This window comes from Dermacentor albipictus, unplaced genomic scaffold (assembly GCF_038994185.2).
Source record: "Dermacentor albipictus isolate Rhodes 1998 colony unplaced genomic scaffold, USDA_Dalb.pri_finalv2 scaffold_11, whole genome shotgun sequence".
In the NCBI taxonomy this organism is placed as follows: Eukaryota; Metazoa; Arthropoda; class Arachnida; order Ixodida; family Ixodidae; genus Dermacentor; species Dermacentor albipictus.
The window spans coordinates 6,835,925-6,858,700 of NW_027225565.1; the positions used below are offsets into that span (position 1 = coordinate 6,835,925).

Below are 22,776 nucleotides of genomic sequence, written 5' to 3' on the forward strand. Positions count from 1 at the left end.
GAATCCATGTTGGGAATCTGTTAGAAGTTTGTTTGCGTTTAGGTACTGTTTTAATTGAGCCGCAATGACCTTCTCAAATACAGTATTTATATTGCTGACCACAGAGATAGGTAGCTTCCACGGTCATTCATGTCACCACCTTTACGCAGAGGAGAAACTCTTCCGATCTTTAAAATGTCAGGTTATGTGCCTGGGCTCATGGAGTTATTAAATATTTTTGTAAGCACTGGCGCAAGAACATCAATGTCTTCTTTCAAAGCTTTTACGGTAATGTCTTCGTAACAAGCAGCTTTGTAGCAAGGCGTGCCATAATATAGTCGAGGTTACAGTATGCTTGTCCACTTGCTCCAAGCAAAACGTACTGGATGACCGGGATATTGAAATTGTTCTTATTGGCTGGAATAAAATCAGCTAACTCTGGACCAATGCTAGTAAAGTATACATTAAAGGTTTTGGCATATTTAGCATCAACCTGTTCACGGGTGATTTGCTTTTTAACCGGCTCATCAATTACACCTCTTACAACCTTCCACATTTTTTTTAGTATTGCATTATGCTTGTTGCATTAACAAAGTGTTGTATTCTTTTTATCCGCCTCCGGATTACAGCCACGACGTGGTCACGTGACATGGTCCTGGCCGGTACCGTGTCTTGCGCCAAGTGCCCGATGTCACATATGAAATCATGCCTCTCGATTCCACCACGTCTCGACCTTCCGCCGATGTCGTCCACGCCACCCGCCTCAAGCGACGGCACTCGGGCTATCGAGCGAGCACCGGGATGGCGCATTTACCGCCAAGCTCCACGTTACCAAGCACAGCCAGAGATGAAGCTTAGGACAGAAGTCGACGATGCTCAATGTTCTCGCGCGGACTGGATTCCATATTGTGTGCCAGTGAATACTTTGTAAATACCCCGTAAATATGTATTAAAGCTCTCTTCTCCCCGCAACAATACACGTTATCCCAGTCCTCCGCATACAACGTTCTTAAGGCATGTACGCCTCATGCAATAATGCATGCGGCACAGTTGTCGTAACAGCCTATTGTTTATGGAACTCGTGCGTGCTGCTTTACGCTGCTTAAAATTTCGCTATGAAGTTCTCATGTGTCTGCTATCTTTCTCTGCGCTGTTATTGGTTATAGAATTCTGGCAATACCATAATTCTCGAACTCGCATCCGCAAGAAGGTAAGAAAACGACGTGAAAGCATTCGGTGTTTGTTAGGTGCTGTCCAATATTAGAACACTGCAAAACATATCTGGGTACGCAGCAGTTGCCCTTGTCCATCGACATCGCGGCTTTCAGCTGCAACTGCATCAGAGACACTGCAACTGGCGTACTTCGAAGTTTCCTCTTGATTTCCGCCAAGCTGTACGCTCTACGCAGAAGTTAACATGCGGAGGAAACCCGCGTTCAGTTTACTACATTGTAAAAGGCACCGGTCGCCAAGGGCAGAGACCAAAACACCTGACGTTGGCAGCTGACGGTGGTAGCCACTAGGTAGAATAGGCGACGGAATGTGTGATGTATAGGACACCACCTATCATTTCGCCTTTTCTGATGGGGAAATTCGCAATCGTGGAAAATTCGTCGTGCACTTGAGCCAATATAGTCCCTTGTTGATTCTCGCGCTGTTTTTTCCACTCTGAACTGTAAAGAATCCAACGATAATTGACAGAACACCCAAAACATGTTCTGCATTCACCTTTCGGTGATGAAAAATCAATATTCCGCGCTCGTGCCATTGGGTATTTAAATGAAGCCATCAAGACAGCATCTGCGGAGTTCCCGAAAAGTGAAAACCATGCCTAAGATTGTGCTGTTTAAATGTGGACCATACTCTTCCGCCGTCATCATTTCGTACTCGTTTACGCTGCCGCATATGTACTGAGGCTGCCCTAAAAGGCCAAGTCATGGATTTATGCAAATACAAGTTACGGCCATCAATTCGCGCTTGTTTGGAAGTTAGACCTTTGTATGATCACTATCGTAAACAAGCTGGACAATCTCGTTACCCACTCAGTCTTCCTTTCATCGGCGGCCCACGTTGTGTCCAGCGAAAAAAAAAAGAACAAGGGCTATTGACATCATCTAAAATCAGGAATAGAACAAAAAACAAGCACGGAGGAAAGACTCGTCGTTCTTGTGTCTCGTATCTTGTGTTTTTCTCCGTCCCTGTTCATTTCGCTGTTGCTAATTGTGCACCGATAACGACTTGCCCATTCACCGTTGCCGCAATTCAAATTTTAAAATCGCGCGTATGTGAGCGCGCGCCTTCGCTTCGCGGAAATTCTATTCTTCATCGTTTTCGGTTCCGTCACGCAGTCAACCTCGCGCCTCGCGAAGGAATCCCGAGACAGCGTGCCACGGGCAAGGCGTGCCCACATAATCGCGCAGATGCTCGTGCGAACCACGCGACCTAAGATCCAGCAGCTTGGCTCCACGGATTTTTCCCAACACTGCGTCCAAACCTAGAAGCGGCCCAACTACGCGGTGGATGATGCCAAAGGACCTGACGCCACGGCAAAGCTCCAACGGAAGCGTAAGACCCTTACTTCGCTCGCTGCTTCGTCGGTCAAGAGGGCAACGAAAACCTTTCTTACACGCCGTGGTGGTTTAGCTGCTATATCGCCCTCTGCTTCTCAGCACGAGGTCGTGGATTCGGTTTTTCCCTCGAGGTATAGCGTAGTATAATGATAGCCGCGTTGCTACTGTCGTACACGCGGAAGATATATTGGAATAAATGCAAGTGCGAACAAGGGAAAATAATCGCAACACTCGTTCTGTGTAACAATATACAGCTGAGTATTATCTGCACTAGTTCCGTAGCCGGTGTTTAAGCATGTTGTCGACCCAAATTCACACTGCGGTGAATTAATTAGGCTACAGTTAAACATGAATGTGAAGCTGGAAATGCAATAACGTGGCCTAGTACATTTCGAATTGTTCGCGTTTGAATTTATGCTGTTAGTACCTAAGAATATAGACATGGCTGACGCCAAGAACTTATCACGTTCCAACAGGACACCGAAAAACACAGAAATATACCGTATCGTGTGATTTTTTGCCTTTTTCACTTCACATACACCTATAGCGTACGTGTATATACAACGCAGCGCTATGTATTGACGTAGTGAAAGGCCTAACCGACTATTTGACGCTGCCTGAACAGATCAGGCATATTCACAGCTAATACCCAAACCTGAAGCTTTACTTACCGGTATTCATCCGGTGTTGAAAATGTTCTTTTATATAGAAAAATGCAGCTAAGGTTTTGCTTTGGGAAATGACGTTGACATTGTGCTTGAAGAAATGATAGTTTTTGATATTCGCACGTCGGTTGTCAATTCTGCGGCAGTGGAGCGCAGGCTACGAGACATTCTCTGGCACTCGAAACTGTCCCCGAGAAGGTCTACGTAGACATCGCTTTGGTTTTCTGCGGTACATTGCACGATTTCACTCGCATCCGCGTGGTTCTCGCTCTTCATATGGGTAACGCCAGTGATAGTTGCTAAACTAACGCCTCACTGTCGTAAAATACAGTATCTAAGTAGAGAAGCTGCACATCATGATGTCACGAGCACCCCGCCGGCTGCCGTCCGTTTCAGTATAAGCAAGCTAGCTTTAAATAAAAACTGTATACACGCCAACTTTCTGTAAATATCAGATGAATATTAGGCTAATTTCGTAATGTTACTTGGCGTACTTACTCTTCAAAGAGGCACAAGCCATGCCTTAGCGATGTGCTATGTGAACAGCAGAGTGTAGTAACAGCACGACAGGTGTTTGTCCACAGGTCTGCAAGATGGGACCACGGAGCGGCCGCTTACGAGTGTCCGCTCAGTGCCTGGTCGGCAGCTGTCCGAGCGTGTGCCGGTCGGTCAACCAGCTCTTCTCCAACCTTCGCTCCGTGCGTAGCATCTTGGGCCATCACCGGGTGGACCTCGACAAGTCCTGCACGACCAGCGCAGTCGATGCGTGCTTCAACCTTGCGCAGCTGACCCTATGGAACAACTTCCTGTGGGTCGTCATCATCGAGCTACGCGAAGGACGGCTGGCCCTGGCTTGCCTGCGTGGACGCGTGGTTCCTGTGGCCTTCGGCAAGCAGCGTAGGCGCTCGTTCATTCTGGTCAACTGGTCGCTGATGGAGCGCCACTCCATCGAGTTCGTGGAGTTGTGCGAGTCACGCATGTCGCCAAAGCAGTTCCGTTTACGGGACGGCCTCGAGCTTAGCGAACACCTGAGGCACGCCAGGCTCTATTACCACCTGCTGGACTACCCGACCAGCGACCTGATCGACGTGCTCTGCTGCACAGTGACCACGCTCGACGCGCTGGAGATCGTGGGCGTGAGCATTCTGCGCGAGCTGCTAGACAGGTGCGATGCCATGCGCACGCTCGTCTGCCACGAGAACTAGAGCGACGTGCCCGAGGCTCACGCATTGATGCGCTGATGCGCGTGCTACGCGGCAGCGCCAGGTCCACATCCAGGAGTTGTTCCCGAGGGCTGACTCCTGCTACGTGCTGGCCGACCTCGTGTCCTGCATCGCAGTCATTGAGGAGCTCATCGTGAGCCCCTGTACGACATGCACGTAGGGGACGCTGCAAGGTTTCGCGGCGTTCTTCGTACTACTCGCCGGAAGGCGCGCGACGCTAGAGACACTCGAGAAGTACAGCTTTGAAGCGAACGAGTTGGACCTCGGAGGCTTCTCCATTGCCCTGAGCGAATTGCTCGGTGGCCTGGCGCATTTGGATGCTTTTGCAGGTCAGCGGAGATTCTCGTGATTTGAAAGGCGTATTAAAGCGTTTTCTTTTGCTAATTTGGCCACTTTTGATGGATGAGTGATGTCGCACAATAAACAATGGGACATACATAGTGACCCAAGTTGTCTATTAGATTAAGCCTTTACGTATGTGCCGGCTGCGATCTTTGCAAGCAGACTACCCGTGCCACTGGGTATATACCCGAATCAGATTTGCATGTAAAAAAATTACGCGCAATTTATTACTTGCAGTCAGTTGACTTTAACCTCGCTAACTGAACCTCAATACGGCGCGTATTCCCTCTCCTGCCCACTCTCCGTCTTCCTGCTTTGCGAGCGCGAGGAGGCACCGTAGCATCAAGACACCATTCTCGGCTCATCCACCCAAGCATTCGCTCGCACCTACAGCACACGGGGGGCGACGGGGTGTAATGGCGCTTAGACTTTATGCGGAACGTCACGGCGACGCCGACTGCGAAAATTCGCCCAGCGTGTCGATCTAATTGTTATTGCAATGAAAGAACGTTTGACAGTTACGCTTGACGACGACGCGTGCGGTCAAATGGTTTCGTTTGCACTCGACTCTGCGTCACCCGCGCTCGTTCGCGTTTCAGCAGTTTCGTTATCGCGTACTGCTGCGCTGGTTTAGCTGGCTCGTGAAACTCGTACAAACTGCAAGTAGCAGAGAACGAGGCCCATCGCAACGACCCTCAAAGACCGTATTCATGATTCGCCGCCTGCTTTCCCTTTCTTTCTCGCCCTCTCTGCTCTGAATCAGTATTTGCTCGGTTTCTGGCCATGCTTTTGCGTTTTGAAACAGAAACCGTATTGCAAGCTGTCGCGCGCCACTACTTTCACTCACCGACTGCAATAAAGGGCGGTGTTGGTGTATGCAATGTGCCGACTCTCCGCTCAGTGGCGGGTGATATGAATTGAGCAATAGAGGTTGGTAAAAGACGATGGAAGCTTTAGTGGCACAAAAGTATGGAGAACACAAACACCGGAGGCACACAAAAGCAAAGTTGCCAACAGTGGCTGAGAAAGTTTGATTCTGGGAAATCTTTGTGCGTATTAAAAAAAGGAAGTTAGGACACTAAGCAAAATAAGAACAAAATCTTGGTGGCGCCACCGATCACCCGTTTCAAAGACACGATCATAGCATCCATCCATCTATCCATCCATCCACCTAGAAGTACAGTGACCCTAGTTACAATGACATCGGTTAAGCCGAATTGTCGAATATAAGGAGCATGAGAATGTTTTTTTCGTTTTCCATAAACTCAATGTAAAAAAAAAATCCGCTTAAGAGGAAACGCCTCAGACGTCCTCTTCTGTTAAGACGAAAATTCCGAGTGACCGCCTACCGCTACCAACCCTGGAGGCTAAGGTGCCTCGATGTGCAGCGCTCGGGGGAGCGCGCGTCAAGGCACCCCACTACAGGCCTGCGGCGCACATCGCCCGTGGACAGAGGAGAAAGCAAGAGGAAACAAAAAGAGACAGTGACATTTCACTTCGTGAACACAGGTGACGCGCAAGCGTGTCTGCTGTAGCACATACGAAGCTGCCAGACCTCGGTGCGCCTTGACTGTCCGCATCGCAGGTCGTATTCAGGACAGGGCTCGCGCGGCCGCTCCATACGCAGCAGGCGCCGGGGTAGAGCGCTTCCTTGTAAACGCTCGCTTACTAACTAAATTAACAAGCGTGGTGTGAGCGCGCACAGGCAAACAGGAGCACATCACACTCGATGACCGCGGACACTAGCTGTCAAAACGCTGGCGTGAGGAATCGCGGCAGAGCAGTGAGCGAAGTGACCTTTGCACTGACTATCCCTTCAACGAAAACTGTGCGGCGAGAGCACAGCGCACGCAAAGCTACGGGCCATCGGCACACCTAGACGGTGCGTTAAAGCAGATCACGTTCAAGTTAAACCCGCGCGACCGCGCGCAGCCCAAATACAACCCCCCCTCCCCCCTCCTCTCCTCCCCGGTGCCATGCGTGTGACGGAAGACGGCGTCCCCCCCCCCCCCCCCCCCCCCCCTTCCTCTTTTGCGCACGCGCGATTGAGCCGCGATCGTCAGCTCAACCGTCGCACGCTTTCACTCGCACACGGCTACAGTGTACTAGATAGGGGCAGTGTGTTCAGACGGCGGTGCGCGCCACGCACCGCTTTGAAGCCGGGAGCGTAGACAGGTCCCGGATGTATGCGGCGGCGTTGCAGTCGCACGGGCTGTACGGACGCGTTCTCCGTGTGTTGCAGCCAGTTGCAGCGTGCTTGCCATGTGTTTGCTCTGATGGGCTCTGAAGGAATTCCTAGAGTTTCTGTCTCCTTGGGAGTCACATGCAGAAGGATTGCCATTTGTTGGGCGTGTTGGTAGACTGACTTGGAAAGCATATTTAGCGCCAGCGAACTAGGACAGACGGGAGACGACACCACAATGCGCTAACTTCAGCTTGATTTTCAGGAAACACCCACCTATTTACCTGTGCATGTGTTAAATAGGTGGGTGTTTCCTGAATATCAACTTGTTGAAGTTAGCGCATTGTGGTGTCGTCTCGCTTCTGTCCTTGTTCGCTGACACTAAATATGCTTTCCGTTGCAAAAGGACTTTGCGGCTTGAGCCAGTCGACGACAGATAGGCTCCGTGTGACATTGTGCAGCACTTTGGCTCTGTTAGAATACTTGGAAGGAGAAGGTTTTAAATACCTGTTGACATCTAGACTAAGCCAATAAAAGTTGGAGAACTTCTTGTGAAGTAGTCGTGCGGATCCAACGATCACCCAACGCCGCCTCAATTTTTGATTGTTGTGAATTGCCTTTTTATATCTTGGCGAAGGCAATGCAAACAGGAAACACAGAGGTCAGTAAAGATTTGGTATCGCTACTTCACTCACCTGATAATTCTGACAAGGAAGGGGACGTTGCGTCACAATTGACGAGTTAGTTGAAGCTGGAAGTCTGACGCTGGTAGAGCAAAGGCTAAACAATACTTCGGCAGAGCACCAGGCTTATGTGGAGAAAAGGAGCGATGACCGCCTCATCCATTATATATGATAGGGTATGTCGCGCAGAAATTTTTTATTCGCAAGAAATGTGAGGACTGCCGCTCTCTTCTTTTGCAGAACTCCAGTGTCAGTAGCAGTATCAAAATTCACGAAATTTGTGACAGGGGAGGATTGCGCTGCATGCCTCCAAGCTGCTTTTCGAAGCACTAAAGAAACTTGAGCGAATATATTTACAACCTTCTTCAGCTAAGAGGAGCTTTGCAGCGACATCATAGTTTATGTCATGATTCAAGTGAAAGCTTTAAATTTGCTTATGCCATATAGGCTGCAAATTACATGCTGATGATTTCATATCAGCAGTTGTGCGTTTTATGTCCTAACAAGGCTGCACTTTTACGTTAAAGGTGTCATTCAGTGAAGAGAAGCACGACGAAAAAAGAAATTGCACTTTAAAGTTAGCTATACTGTTCTTAGCAGGCCCGTGCAATATATGTATGCTGACCCTTCTCTGTCTTTTTCGTCTGAATGCACAACTTTTTCTGGTGTATTCAATAAGCTAATTTTGTGAATATAATTGAAAATGAGCGAAGTAACTTATTTGCGCATATTAATTCCGCTGTAGGTCTCCATTGTTTGGGTAGGAATGTACTTGCACTGTTTTTTTGTGTTTTGGCATACTGTGTGTAGTTTTGCAGAGATCCCTTTTACTTGGCGTCATTTTTACCTGTTTTATCCGTTCCACAGAACTGTAGGATGTCGGTGTGTTCTCATACTCGCACATGAGCTTGACGTTCGGGAACACTTCATGATGTAAATAAAAAAAAATTCACGAATAAACTGTGCAAATGTAGTTGCGCGGGGCTCGCAAAACAGATTGAAAGAACGAGAGACAAATGTTTATCGCGAAAGAAGGTAAATGCCAAGCAGGCAAGCTCTTTGGCTTTGGGCTATGTACGTACATATTGTTTTGCCTTCTCTCCTACAACAGCGGCTGAGGAACTGACGTTGGGTCGCGGATGCCGCGGCCGCTTTTTTACGAATGCGAACCGCAAAAGAAAATGTGCGCAACTGGAATCCGAGTTGGTTTAAATCAATTCGATGTCCTTCACTACGGCGTTATTTGCAGCCGACTTTTCCATTCGAATAATTTCTGGTTACGAGGCAGCGTGGCTCAAAACAAATTTAACGGCTTTACGCCACTACTTCGGTGTCTACAAAACCTTTGCTGTCAGGTTAATAAATGCGTCTAATGGGCGTTGAGATGCGCTAGGAGTGCACATACAATTCATCTTTTATATGAAGTAAGTTTCGGGGATGCATCTTAACACCCACCGAGGGTTTCCACGTCTATTTGATTGCGACAGAAAATGAATAACAAAATATCAGCGTGCAGCGCTGGCGCTGCGCCGTATGTTCCGTACAGCCCATGTTCCTGCAGCGCCATCTCGCGCTATCTACATGAAGCGGCTCAGCGGCGAGCGCTTCCTGAACACACTTCCCCTATTCTAGTACACTGTAACACGGCGTATACGGCGCGCGAGGACGCTGTTATCACGAGAGTAACCCGGTACATCCGTATCGCAAACGAAACCTGTAGCGACTGCCAGAGGTGGTCAACCTAAAACCCCTTGATAATTTGAAAGTAGCGACACTCTCCTCATCGCGGCGCTTTCCTTCTCAATTCTCCACGCCCGCCGGCTGCGCACGGCCCGCTTTTCCTCCTGGGCTCTCGCGGACGGGCCGCAGGATTCTATGGAGGCGTGTTATTTTGGGCAAGTTGCGCGCCCCAGTGGGGTTGAAAATTTTGAGAAATGCTAATAACAGCATTGATAATGCTGTAGGAAACCTTTGTGAGGAGGTTGGTTTTTTCTTAAAGCCGTATGAACGGGGCATACCGATGTAAAGGGAGCTTTGAGGCGAGTTCTATACTCCAGACAATTTTTCTGCCCCATGATCAGATGCTTTACTTCGTATGTCTGATCTAGTATTGCTTGTGACACATCCCTTTGTGCGTGGCTTAATAAGCCAAAGCCTTAGACCTATGTTTCAAGGTCCCGTTGTATGGTATGGTATGAAGAACTTTATTTAGGTCCTGAGGGATCAGTCTGGGACTGATGCGGGCCGCTCCCACGTCGGTACAGAGAGGCCGAGTCCCTCTGCCATCACACGGGCCCTCTGGACAGCCCTGAGTTGGTCCGCCAGCACTTCACTGTGCAGCATTCGCTGCCACCACTGTTCACCTCGAGAACCATCACCGGCCAACGCCAAGCAGCGCCACAGCATGTGTTGTAAATCGAGTAAACCCCCACACTTACTACAATAGACTGAAACCCCGCAGTCCGGATTAATTTTATTCATGATGACCGGGTTAGGGTACGTCCGTGAGCTACAGAAGATATCATGGGACCGAAAGAAGGCGGAAAGCGAACTAAAGCATGTGCAGCCGCGTATAAGAGATGAATAATGATTAGCAAAGTAATGCGTGATTAGTGATTGGATTAAGATGAATTCAGGTGTATTAAGGAGGATTAAGGTGGATTAAAGTTGATGAAAGTGCATTAGGGTGAATGAAGGTGCATAAAGGAGGACTAGGTTGGATTAAGGTCGATGAAGGTGAATTAGGGTGGATGAAGGTGCGTTGAGGTGCATTAAGGACGATAATAGTGGATTAGGGTGGATTAAAGTGCATGAAGAAGGATAAGGGTGGATTAGGAAGGATGAAGGTGCATTAAGGAGGATTATGGGGGCTAGGGTGAATTAAAGTGAATGAGGAGGCTTAGGGTGGATTAACGAGGATTAGTGTGGACTAAGGTAGAGGAATGTGGATTCGGATGGATTAGGGTGAATTAAGGACGATTAAAGTGAATGAGGAAGTATTAGGGTTGATTAAGGAGGATTAAAGTGCATTAGGAGGGTTAGAGTAGATTAAGGTCAATGAAGGTGGATTAGGGTGCATTAAGGAGGACTTTCGTGGATTATGGTGGATTAAAGTGAATGAAGGAGGATTGAGGTCGACGAATGTGGATTCGGTGGATTAATGTGCTAACGTGGATTAATTATGGTAGTCTAATCGGTCTTAATACTCAATGAACCCTAATTCACATTAGTACAACCTAATCAACCTTAATACTCCTTCATCCACCTTAATCCAGCTTAATACTCGCAATCCACCATAATACAACTTAAACAACCTACATCGCTCCTAACGAACCTTAGCATACCCTATGGATCTTAATCCTCCTTTATCAACCCTAATCGATCATAATCCACCTCAATCCTCGTTCATCCACCTTAATCCTTATTCACGACCTTAATCCAACTTCATCCTGCTTAATAGTCCCAATCTACCTTAATACACCCTAATCCACCTCTATCAAACCTAATCTAGCTTGCCCCTAATACATCGCCCCTAATGCACCGGCAGTATTGGGAAGTCTGGCAACCATTCGCCAGACTTCCCAGTACTGCCGCAACGTCGACGTGTGACGATCAACCCGCACAGCAGCATGCGTCACCATCAGAGGTCGTGGTGCGAATCGTTCGACTTGAACTAAATGCGATGGCGCCCGCAGCTTTCTGTTCGCGTAGCCCTGATGCTACCGCTTTTTGAGTTCCCCTCGTATAAGCCATCGTTTGCCAGGAACTTGAAAACATTGGTCTACATTCTGTCTGTGCTGTCGCCAAGCCCAGAGCCAACGATAGCCCTTCTACTATCTTCGCTCCACCCCGACGCTTCTCTCCGCGTTATCGCAGCCTGACTGAGTGGAGAACAACGGACGACCAGCCGATATATTTCACCTGTCGCCACATTGGTCATGTCGCTCGATACTGTCGCAACTCGTGGCATTCAACACCTCGCACGCCGACCAACCTGAGCCGTTTTGTTGGAAATGCCCGCAGTGTTTCAACCACCACTGGTTCTAACAGCGCCGACAACTTTGCTAGGAACATGTGGTACAGTCGCTCACTGTCGCCGCGCGGACACCAGTCTCGCTCACCGCAAACACGTCGTCGAGCTTCCCGCTCACAGTAGCAACGTCGCCTTTAGTCCCCTGTGGCTTTTATCCGCCACCATTCGGAAAACTAAAAAATGCAGCCCTCGGAGGTGGTGCTGCATTGCCCACTACTGCAGCAAATTCTCTCTCTTTGGCCACAAAGAGAAGCGTAATTGATGTTAAAATAGACGGCGTACCTGTCCAAGCACTCGTAGACACTGGATCCCACGATTTGTGTTGAGTGTTAGCCTACGTAGACATTTAAAGAAGAACCTCACCCGAGCAGCTGCACAAGTGCTTCATGTGGCCGACGGCGGCGCGCTGGTTGTTCTTGGAATGTGTATTGCGCATTTAAGTATAGCCGGCCGCTCTACTTCTGTTCCCTTTGCTGTGATCGCCAACTGCCCTCATGACGTTATCCTTGGACTGGACTTTTCATACAGTCATTCTGCTTTCATATCTTCTGCGCAAACGGCGTTCTTCAGTTGGAAATGCTCAACTTGCCGATAATCCGAGCACCGCCCCACCGCACTTGTGCTCGCTTCAAGATGTGCGTCTGTCACCCAAGGCAGTCACTTACGTCGCTTTGACTGCACAGCCACAGGTTCCTGATTGTGAATATGCGCTTGGCACCATCGTCGACGTACTTTTGAACAGGAACATTGCTGTTCCGTATACGCTGGTCACAGTTATTAGTAACGACGTCGTTCTTCCGCTCCTGAATTTCACCTCAAGTGCTTCCAGCCGGCATGTTCTTGACCAGGGTCCCTAATACATTAGCGTCAATTGCAGCTCACAACTCTCGTTCCTTAACGGATGACTTCGCGAAAATGATTCCACGTGACCTCACCTCTGCACAGCCAACGGGCATACGTCTCCTGCTCGAATCGTACAGTGACATCTTTAATTTCAGCGACAGGCCTTTAGGCCAAACATCTGCTGTTCACCACCATATAGACTGGAGACACGAGTCCTATTCGTCGGCGTCCCTATTGTGTATGGCATGCTGAATATAGAGTCATCGAATCAGAAGTGGACAAAATGTTCCGCAAAGGTGTCATCGAACCACCAGCCAGCCTTGGGCTTCGCATGTCGTCCTTGTGAAAAAAAAATATGGTACCTGGCATTTTTGCGTCGATTATCGCCACTTAAGCAAAATCACGCGAAAAGATGCCTACCCACTACTACGCATCGATGACGCCTTGGAATGCTTGCACCGGCCTAAATACTTCTCGTCCATTGATCTTCGATCCGGCTACTGGCAGATTTCAGTTGACGAAATGGAGTGCCAGAAGGCCTTCATCACCCCATGATGGTTTATATCAGTTCAAAGTCATGTCCGTTGGCCTATGCGATGCTTCTGCGACATTTGAACGTATGATGGACTATCTTCAGCGAGGCTACAAATGGACCACCCGTCTTTCTTATCTTGACGACGTTATTGTTTTCTCTCTCTCGTTCGGCAGCCACCTTCTCCCACGTACGGCAGCCACCTTACCCGATTCGCTGCAGTTCTTGCGGTCTTCCGAAAAGCTGGCCTCCAACTGAACTCCACGAAATTTCAATTCGGGCGCCGTCAGATTATGTTGTTGGGACACCTCGTTGACGCATCCAGTGTACAACCAGATCCGGAAAAAGTTCGCGCCGTTCGCAGTTTCAATGTGCCACGTTCTGCTTCTGACGTGCGCTGCTTCGTCAGCCTGTGTTCTTACTTTCCCCGTTTCGTCAAAAACTTCCCCGATGTTTCTGGGCCTTTGACGGGCCTTCTAAAGAAGAATACGCCGTTCTCATGGGGCCCGGAGCAGGCTCACGCGTTCGCCGCTCTAATCGGGTTTCTGACCACCCCTTTCATACTTGCCCACTTTGATCCATCTACACCGACCGAAGTCCACACTGACGGAAGCAGCCACGGCATCGGCGCGGCTCTCGCCCAAAAGCAGCATAATTTTTTTTAATTATGGGGTTTTACGTGCCAAAACCACTTTCTGATTATGAGGCACGCCGTAGTGGTGGAGTCCGGAAATTTCGACCATCTGGGGTTCTTTAACGTGCACCTAAATCTAAGTACACGGGTGTTTTCGCATTTCGCCCCCATCGAAATGCGGCCGCCGTGGCCGGGATTCGATCCCGCGACCTCGTGCTCAGCAGCCTAACACCATAGCCACTGAGCAACCGCGGCGGGTAAAGCAGCATGGTAGCAAGTGCGTGGTAGCTTAGGCCAGCCGCCTTCTGTCACGTCCCGAGAGAAATTACTCCATCACCGAGCGGGAGTGTTTGGTTTTTAGTTTGGGCTAGCTGTCGCCAAGTTCTGACCATATTTGTACGGCCACACGTATTCGGTCGTTACAGACCACCACGCTCTCTGTTGCTGTCTTCTCTCCGGGACCCGACGAGACGGCTTGGTCGCTGGACTTTGTGGCTATATGAATTTTCATTTATTGTCGACTACAAGTTTGGACGTCTCCACAAGTACGCTGGCTGCCTGTCTAGTCACCTCGTGGATCCTGTTGATCCTGCTGCGCATGATCCGGTGACCTGCATGATGGCTCTTACTGACTCGACCGGCATGCGCGCTGAACAATAATGCGAGGAATCCTTACGGCCCATCATCGCTGGAGTACAATCTGGTAGCACCGACGGCACGTGCCGCACGTTTGTGTAGCACGATGTCATCCTCTACCACCGCAATATCAACTCTGACGGCCCTGAGTTGCTCCTGTCCTTCCTCGTCATCTGCGATCCGTCGTTCTCGAACAACTTCACGATGTACCGATGACGGGACACCTTGAAGTTTTGGGAACATACAACCGCGTAAAACGCCGGTTCTTCTGGCCGGATCTTTACCCCTCTGTGAGTCGTTATGTCGCAACTTGTGAAATGTGTCAGCGCCGTATGAAACTTCTCCTGCCACCTGTCGGACGACTCCATCCAATTGAAGATCTCTCTGAACCATTCTTCCGCACAGGCCTTGACCTACTTGGACCTTTTCTGACGACGACTAGAGGAAAGAAGTGGATCGCCGTCGCTACTGATTGCGCGAGACGCTACGCGATAACAAAGGTGTTGCCGACTAGTCGCGCAACTGGCGTCGCCGATTTTTTCATCCACGATCTCATTCTCCACCACGGTGCACTTGGACAGTTACTTACAGACTGCGGCCGCTCGTTCTTGTCTCGAGTTGTCTACGACCTCCTCCGCTCTTCTGCAACTGAGCACAAGCTGTCCACCGCCTATCACTCACAAACGAATGGTCTTACGCAACGTGCCAACCAACTACTCACAGAGATTCTGTCGATGTACGTCTCCAACGATCACCGCGACTGGGACGCCACGCTGGTCTACGTGAGATTCGCGTGTAACTCGGCCCGACATGACACCGCCGGATATTCACCCTTTTATCTTTTGCATGGCCGCGACCCCACATTGCCGTTTGACATCATCCTACCTTCTGTGCCGCGCGTTGCAACTGAGTACGCTCGTGAAGTCATCGATCATGCTCGCATGGCGCGTCAAGTCGCCCGATCTCGTTAATTAGTCTCGAAGAATATACAAAAAGAGCGTTACGACCGGTGCCATCGCGATGTTAGGTTCGCCCCAGGTGCTTGGGTGCTCCTTTGGTCACCATGTCGTCGGGTCGGCCTCTCCCAGAAGGTTCTCTCTCGCTACACAGGGCATTACGAAGTCCTACGTCAAGTTAAAGACATCAATTACAAGATCTCGCCGTTACGGTTTGATCCATCCTCAACTCCGATGCCTGTTGTCATCGTGCACGTTTCGCCGCTAAAGCCATACTTCGCTAGCTATTCTTCACCTAACGTGCGCCGAGACGGCGCTTCACCACCCGGGGGTCGTTGTTGTAGCTTGTGACACGTGTGGCTCCTACCCACGATGGGGGATTGGCCAAGAAATGGGTGTATGGGTCATGCCATGGAAGATGTGAGATGAGAGGAAGAAGAAGATCAAAAGAAGCTGGCTGCTGCGTGTTCTTGTTCGCCAGCCATCATGACCAAATTGACTGCTTGTATATATATTGTAAATACAGTCTGTCTATACTCCCAACACCCCTGTAAGAATATGCAGGTCACATCGCGTCTCTTGCATCAGAGAATGCCATCCACTCTTTATATAGTCGAGTGCAAACATACCTGCACGCCATAGAAACCTGGTTACAGAATATTCGCCTCTCCCTTAACATCAGAAAATCCTCAATTATAATTTTTCCTTTAATCGATCCAATACATATAAGCCTTACCTATCGCCTTCAGAATATACCTCCGGTCGACTCGGTGAAATACCTAGGCATAATATATGAGAACCGACTCAGTGGGCGCACGCATGTTGATTACATAAATAGAGAAAGGAGTGCGAGTGGTGGAATGGCAAGAAGGCTTTGCAACAGTCGATCAGGAATGCGGAGATACTCTCTTGTGATGATTTATAACATGTACGTACGGCCAGTTTTGGAATTTGGATGCGTTCTATATTCAGGTGCGCCGGCATATAAATTACATCCCCTTGTTCTTCCGGCACGGGAAGTTTACGCCTGTGTCTTGGTTTATCAAAGATCGTTACCAACAATTTATCATGCCTAAAAACTCACCGTCTCTTTTGCTCATTTGTACAGATCTCGGTTCTTAACCGTCCAAACATTCCTAAAGATGTATGAATATTCTATAAAATTACAAGTCATTTTTATTTCACAATGTGCAATATTTTTTCAATCTTCCTGGCCTCGGCACCCCACTCCTTAGGCCGTCTTTGTTCAGGCACTTGTGGGTCCCTTAGATGTATGATCATGTGATATCCCTCCTATTGGAAGCGAGAGACAGAATCTCTAGATTATTTTTGACGATATATACCCAAACAACGCAAAACACTTCTCTTGCAATGTATTAAATGGGCTATTACAAAATCACTTATTGGAGCCAAAAATAAACGCTGTCGTAGATCCAGATGAATCGAAAACAGAAGAAAAATTTGGAATTTAAATTTGCTTTTCCGCTTTTGACTGGTCCTCCTCTTCAAGACTTGCTGACTACATTCCAGTACTATAGCTGAGTTTCTGGCGGTTACATTGGCTCTACGAAAAGTGAACTCTTGGAAGTTGTAATAATAAAGGATTCTCTATCTTTATGTTCGGCTCTCACTGCAAATAGTGGCTCCCGTATTTCACGTATATTTCATTGTATAATACCTTCTCAATTTACACTAATTAGATTGGTATGGGTGCCCGGTCATAAAGGATTAGCTATCAAAGAATTAGCTGTCAGCTTGGCGAGAGCTGCCATTAGTGGTCCAATTCTGCCGATCCTTCCTGTATCTGATTTCATAACTGCTGCTAGGTTCAGGAGACGAGCAATCATACAGGATTCTTGGAACGTATCATTAACAAATTTAAATGATTACCGATACCTCTTATTTCCTTGCAACAGAAACTTCTGCCATAATAGAAAAGTTGAAGTCGTGTTGACGAAATCCCGATGTAGAATACCTGCATTAAACTATTATCTGCATCGATCTGGTCTGTCACCCTACTCCTTGTGCTCATACCGTGGTGATGATGCAACAATGGAACACTTCCTGTCACGCCGCCGTTTTTCCGCATTAAGAAAGTACACTTTAGAAGGAAAATTTCATAGTGCTGTAATGAATATAAGGATTCCCGATATTCTATCTTTGGGAACCTCTTCTCTGGGATATCGTTAGTGCAAGTGTTGCGGGTTATACAATTGAATCAGGACGATTTCCTTGTTAAATTCTTAAAACTTCTCTGAATTAATTTCTTCAGCCATTCAAAATGTCTCAATAGTGATTCTTTTCAGACTCGCATAAGCTTTTCCTTAAATAACCCGATTCTTTGCCAATACCCCGTAGTGGGTGTGAGGCACTCTCGGAATAAAGCAAAGCAAAGCAATGCCTCGTCCAAAATTACCTCATTGAAACCAATCGATTTCCATGTTAGATTGATCGTTCTCCCTCCCAACCATAGCTGTTTTTTAATTTCTTAGCTTTTATTAATTATTATTGTTATTATTAATATTATTATCTTATACCCGGTTTTCATCTGATTATTTCCTTTTTTTCTCCAAACACAAAACGTTTACTTTTAAACTCACACGCCCAAATTGTTAGCTCCCTTGTTATCATTATTATTTTTAGGCACCTAATTAAACCGCCCGATTCTTGGCCAATCCCCCACTGTGGGTATGTGCCACGGCCACTAAGGACAACAACAACAACAACGACGACGTCTGAAGTAGCTGCAAGGCTCCGTTCGACTCTTCGTGTCTGAGAGGTAGAGACCGCTTCCACTATTTCAACATGCTGTCAAACGCGGAGAAGACGAGCTGGGCTCAGGACGTCGCCAAGGCCGACATTGTTTATTCCGTCCGAGTTGTCACTTCAGCAATGAAGAGTCAGCCACTCGCGGTATACGATTTCGAACCACGCGTGAGGTTCCTGGAGGAGAGAGCCGAGGTGCTGAGGGATCTGAACACGCATATGATATCGACGATGGGCGTTGACGAGCTCAGCGTGGTAGAGATCGACCATGCGACCAAGTTCGAGCGAGTGGTGGACCTCGTAATCAAAAAAGCGCGATGTGCCATTCGACGAGCCACGCCGAAACCCGCCGACGTCCCCGATCTCACGTGGACGGAGTCACCTGCGACTGAGTGATCCTGAACGGCGCCTCCCTCCCACACGGCAAGCCAGACGAGCCTCCTCTTCGGATATATCTGCGCTTTTGTCGTGCCACTGCAGACAGAGCCTCCATATAGTTGGTGCGGTGACAGGCACGCCGTTCCCTGCGCGCCATGCCGTCCGCCGGTGGTACCGTGACCAGACGACCGCTGTACGTGCTTTCCACGAGAGGGCTGCAGAACGACCGGCTAGTGCGTGCACCGATCGACACTCTAGCTGCGAGAGCCCCAGCGTCGACATTTCGCGCTGCGGCCTGAATGAGTCGGCCCTCTCGATCACCGCGCGGCGTCGCCGGTTCATCGAACAGGTGTGGAGAAGCCTAAAAGTGCAGACTGTATACGTACAGCTCCGGAGGACAGAACTACTGGCTTGCTGAACTTAGGGAGGCCCATGTGCGTGCACCATCGATACGTCGTTCGGCACGGTGTCTTCCAGGGGTAGCCCCGAAATTGCCGTCAGTGTTTGTAATAAAAAAGAGAAGTGCAGAGTGGGGTGCCACTTATCTTCCGAGTGGGGCGGGGGGGGGGGCGAGCCATCTCACTCTCTCTCTCTCTGTATATATATATATATATATATATATATATATATATATATATATATATATATATATATATATATATATATATATATATATATATATATATATATATATATATATTGTTATGCGAAGGACGAGTAAGTAAGACGAGCAAATATTTACAGGTTCTATTTACAACAGTAGTTGCAGCGCTGATCGGTTAGAGTGACAGCCCGGACCCAGTTCGTTCTTCCTCCTCTTTTCTCGAGTGATGGCGCCCGCGTTCAAACAAGCAAATACCACACGCGTGTAGCATAATCCCTTGGGGGCAGAAGTGACGTCCCGGACCGTCTAAATGTCAGCACTGGGAGTGTGATACTGCTTCAGTCGTGTAACGTGCACGATATCATTGGACTGAGAAGCAGATGTGGCGTCAAGGGCGATCTCGTAGGTGACGGGAGTCACGGCACGAAGCACTCGGTATGGCCTGTGTAACGAGACAGCAGTTTTTCTGGCAGCCCAACCTGACGTGACGGAGACCGCAGAAGCACCAAAGAACCAGGCGGGAAGTGCACGTCTCAGTGTCGCCGGTCGTACAAACGCCTTTGACTCACTTGGGATTTCAGAAGGCGGTCACGGTCAATTTCCCTTGCGTGGGCACAGCGGGTGATGGCGTGAAGTGCATTATTCACTGGTCGGTGCCGCGTGAACAGGGATGGTTGTGTCGAGGGGCAGTGCGGGTTCTCGGCCGAACAGAAGGAAAAATAGGGAATAACCGGCTGTGTCGTGACGCGAGGAAATATAAGCAAATGTGACAAACGGTAGAGTGTGGTCCTAGTCAGTGTGGTCTGAAGAGACATTTCGCGAGCATGTCTGTGGGAGTGCGATTGAAACGCTCTGTGAGGCCATTTGTTTGCGGATGGTATGACGTGGATAGCTTGTGCCTCATGGCTCAGGACTGCAGGATATCCGCGATAACTTTTGATAGGAATGTCCGGCCATGGTCAGTGAGAAGTTATCGCGGAGCTTTATGTAATAAAATTACGTCGCGTAGAAGAGTATCGGCGACATCTGTGGCGCAGCTTGTAGGAAACGCTCGGGTGATGGCGTAGCGCGTGGCGTAATCCGTGGCCACAGCGATCCACCTGTTCCCAGAGGTAGAAAGAGGAACAGGGCCAAGTAAGTCCAGACCAACCCGAAAGAATGGTTCCGCGGGAATGTCGAGTGGTTGAAGGTACCCAGCAGGGAGCGTCGATGGTGTCTTGCGTCGCTGGCATTTCTGGCACGCAGCTACGTATCTTAGAATGGAGCGAGCAAGCCCTGGCCAAAAGAAGCGTCGGCGGATCCGGTCGTAGGTTCGTGACACACCCAGGTGACCGGTAGTGGGGAGGTCCTGAAGTTCGTGGAAAACAGACGAGCGAAGGTGTTTAGGGATCACAAGGGCTAATACAGGACCGTCGGGGTGAACGTTGTGGTGGTGGAGTACGCTACCTTGAAGTGTGAATAAGCGAAGGGAACTGTCGGCCAGTGATGATTATAGGCGGTCAATGATGATACCCAAGGAAGGGTTACGGCGCTGCTCATCGGCGACGTGAAGCAATGGAAAAACAGAGAGAACACAGGTGTCGGTGTCAGTATCAGGCGTAGAGGTCGCGTCTTCGACTGGGTAGCGAGAGAGGCAATCTGTGTCCTTGTGTTGGCGTCACTACTTGTAAGTCACTGTGTAGGGATATTCTTGTAGTCGGAGGGCCCAACGACCGAGCCGGCAAGTAGGTTCCTTTAGCGACGAAAGCCAACAGAGCGCATGATGGTCTGTGATTACTGAGAAGGGCTTGCCATATAAATATGAGCAGAACTTTGAAACAGTCCATATGAGAGCAAGACATTCGCGCACGGTAATCGAATAGTTACGCTCTGCAGTTGTCAGGAGCCGGCTAGCCTAGGCTATAACGCGGTCGTGTCCGTTTTGGCGTTTCGCTAAGATGGCGCCGATCCCATAACCACTGGCATCGGTTCGGACCTCTGTAGGTGCGGACGGGTCAAAGTGGGCCAAGACCGGTGGATTGGTGAGAATCGTGATAAGGCGTGAAAATGCGGCAGCCTGAGGGGAACCCCATGTAAAAGGCACGTCTTTCTTCAGAAGTTCAGTGAGTGATCGAGCGAGTGCTGCGAAATCTTTCACGAACCGTCGGAAATAAGAACAGAGCCCCACAAAACTCCGTACGTCTTTGACAGACTGAGGTACAGGAAAAGCCGTTACTGCCCGAACCTTCTCCGGGTCGGGTTGTACTCCGGAAGCATGGATGAGATGGCCTAGCACTATAATCTTTCGGCGCCCGAAGTTGCACTTCGGTTAGTTTAATTGGAGCCCAGCCTTGCGGAAGACGCCAAGGATAGCGGCGACACGCTCAAATTGCGTCTAAAATGTCGGAGGAAACACAAGGACGTCGTCGAGGTAACAAAGGCAAGTTGACCATTTGCAATTATGAAGCTGAGAGTCGATAATCCGTTTGAACGTGGCGGGGGCATTGCATAAACCGAACGGCATAACCATGAATTGGTAGAGGCCGTCTGGAGTGACGAAAGCGGTCTTTTCTTGGTCTTGCTAATCGACGGAAATCTGCCAATAACCAGATCGAAGGTTGATGGACGAAAAGTATTTGGCACCGCGAAGACAATCAAGAGCGTCGTCGATTCGTGGTAAAGGGTAAACGTCCTCTTTAGTAATTCGGCTTAGGTGGCGGTAATCAACGCAGAAACGCCACGTGCCATCTTTCCTTTTGACGAGCACGGCCGGCGACGCCCAAGGACTTGACGAGGGCTCAACAATGCCTCGGACAAGCAGCTTGTTTACTTCCTGCTGAATAACTTGCCGATGTGCCCTGGACACGCGATATGGTCGGCGGTGAATGGGAACAGCATCACCAGTGTTTATCCGATGCTTAACACGGGACATCTGACCAAGTGGTCGATTGTCAGTGTCAAATATGTCGCGGTAGGAAAGTAAAAGGTGATATAGAGTGGCTTCTTGGTCAGGTACGAGGTCCGGAGCGCCCATGGGACGTAATGGACCCTCGAGGTTCAAGGCATCCTGCGGGTAATCAGGAGGATCTGGAGACGCGTCGGCTGCAAAAGTAGTGACGTGGTCGTCTGTCACTAACCGGAGCGTGGCGAGTGCTATGCCTTCAGGTAACACTTGCTTCCTCAAGCCAAAATTGATAACGGGGAGACACATCCGATTAGCGGCAAGGGTTACGACGGAGTGTGGCACAGAGATGTCGCGCGCCAGGAGGACATAACGAATAGGTGCGACGACATAGTCGCTTTCAGGCACGGTTGCCGTTGAGGCCAATTCGACGAAGGTTAGGGCTTTTGGAGGTAAGCGAACGAATGCTGTAGTGCAGAGGGTGGTCGACTGTTTTGGGCAAACATCTGCAAGTAGAGGAAGCTTGAGGCACAGCATACCGGTGGCGTAGTCGATGAGGGCAGAATGCGTCGTCAGAAAGTCGAGCCCGAAGATTAAGTCATGAGGGCAACTGGTCAGCATGGTGAACAGGACTGAAAATGGGCGGCCAGCCATTCCTATGCGAGCAGGGCACATAGCCCTGACGGCACCAGTGGCGCCATTGGCGACGCGTATGGCTCGAGTGATGGCAGGCGTAAGAACATTTTTGAGGCGGCGACATAGGTTAGCGCTCATTATGGACACTCGGGCTCCAGCAACAATTATTGCCGTCAACGGAAAACCATCTACGTCTACTTCAGTTAAGTTCGTGTTGGTGAGGAGCGTGAACG

At 49.2% G+C, this 22,776-nt stretch overlaps 1 protein-coding gene across 2 annotated transcripts; it reads left to right on the forward strand.

Annotated features, from left to right (window-relative positions):
* Positions 1-2,350: 2,350 nt before the first annotated feature.
* Positions 2,351-4,875, forward strand: LOC139051305 (uncharacterized). Of its 2 annotated transcripts, none has more exons than XM_070528309.1 (2): positions 2,351-2,544; positions 3,785-4,875. In XM_070528309.1, exon 2 carries the CDS (start codon positions 3,808-3,810, stop codon positions 4,417-4,419), a length of 612 nt encoding a protein of 203 aa, XP_070384410.1. In that variant the 5' UTR covers positions 2,351-2,544; positions 3,785-3,807; the 3' UTR covers positions 4,420-4,875. The 2 variants fall into 2 exon arrangements, with proteins under 2 accessions (XP_070384410.1, XP_070384409.1); XM_070528308.1 differs by having other exon boundaries at positions 3,799-4,873.
* Positions 4,876-22,776: the final 17,901 nt, after the last annotated feature.

What these genes read in the sequence shown, in the direction of transcription:
- LOC139051305 (XM_070528308.1), top strand. Translation starts at nt 2,500, where the DNA reads ATGATGCCAAAGGACCTGACGCCACGGCAAAGCTCCAACGGAAGC. An exon ending in GGCAAAGCTCCAACGGAAGC is followed by an intron (nt 2,545 to 3,798) that starts GTAAGACCCTTA and finishes GTTTGTCCACAG; the next exon opens with GTCTGCAAGATGGGACCACG.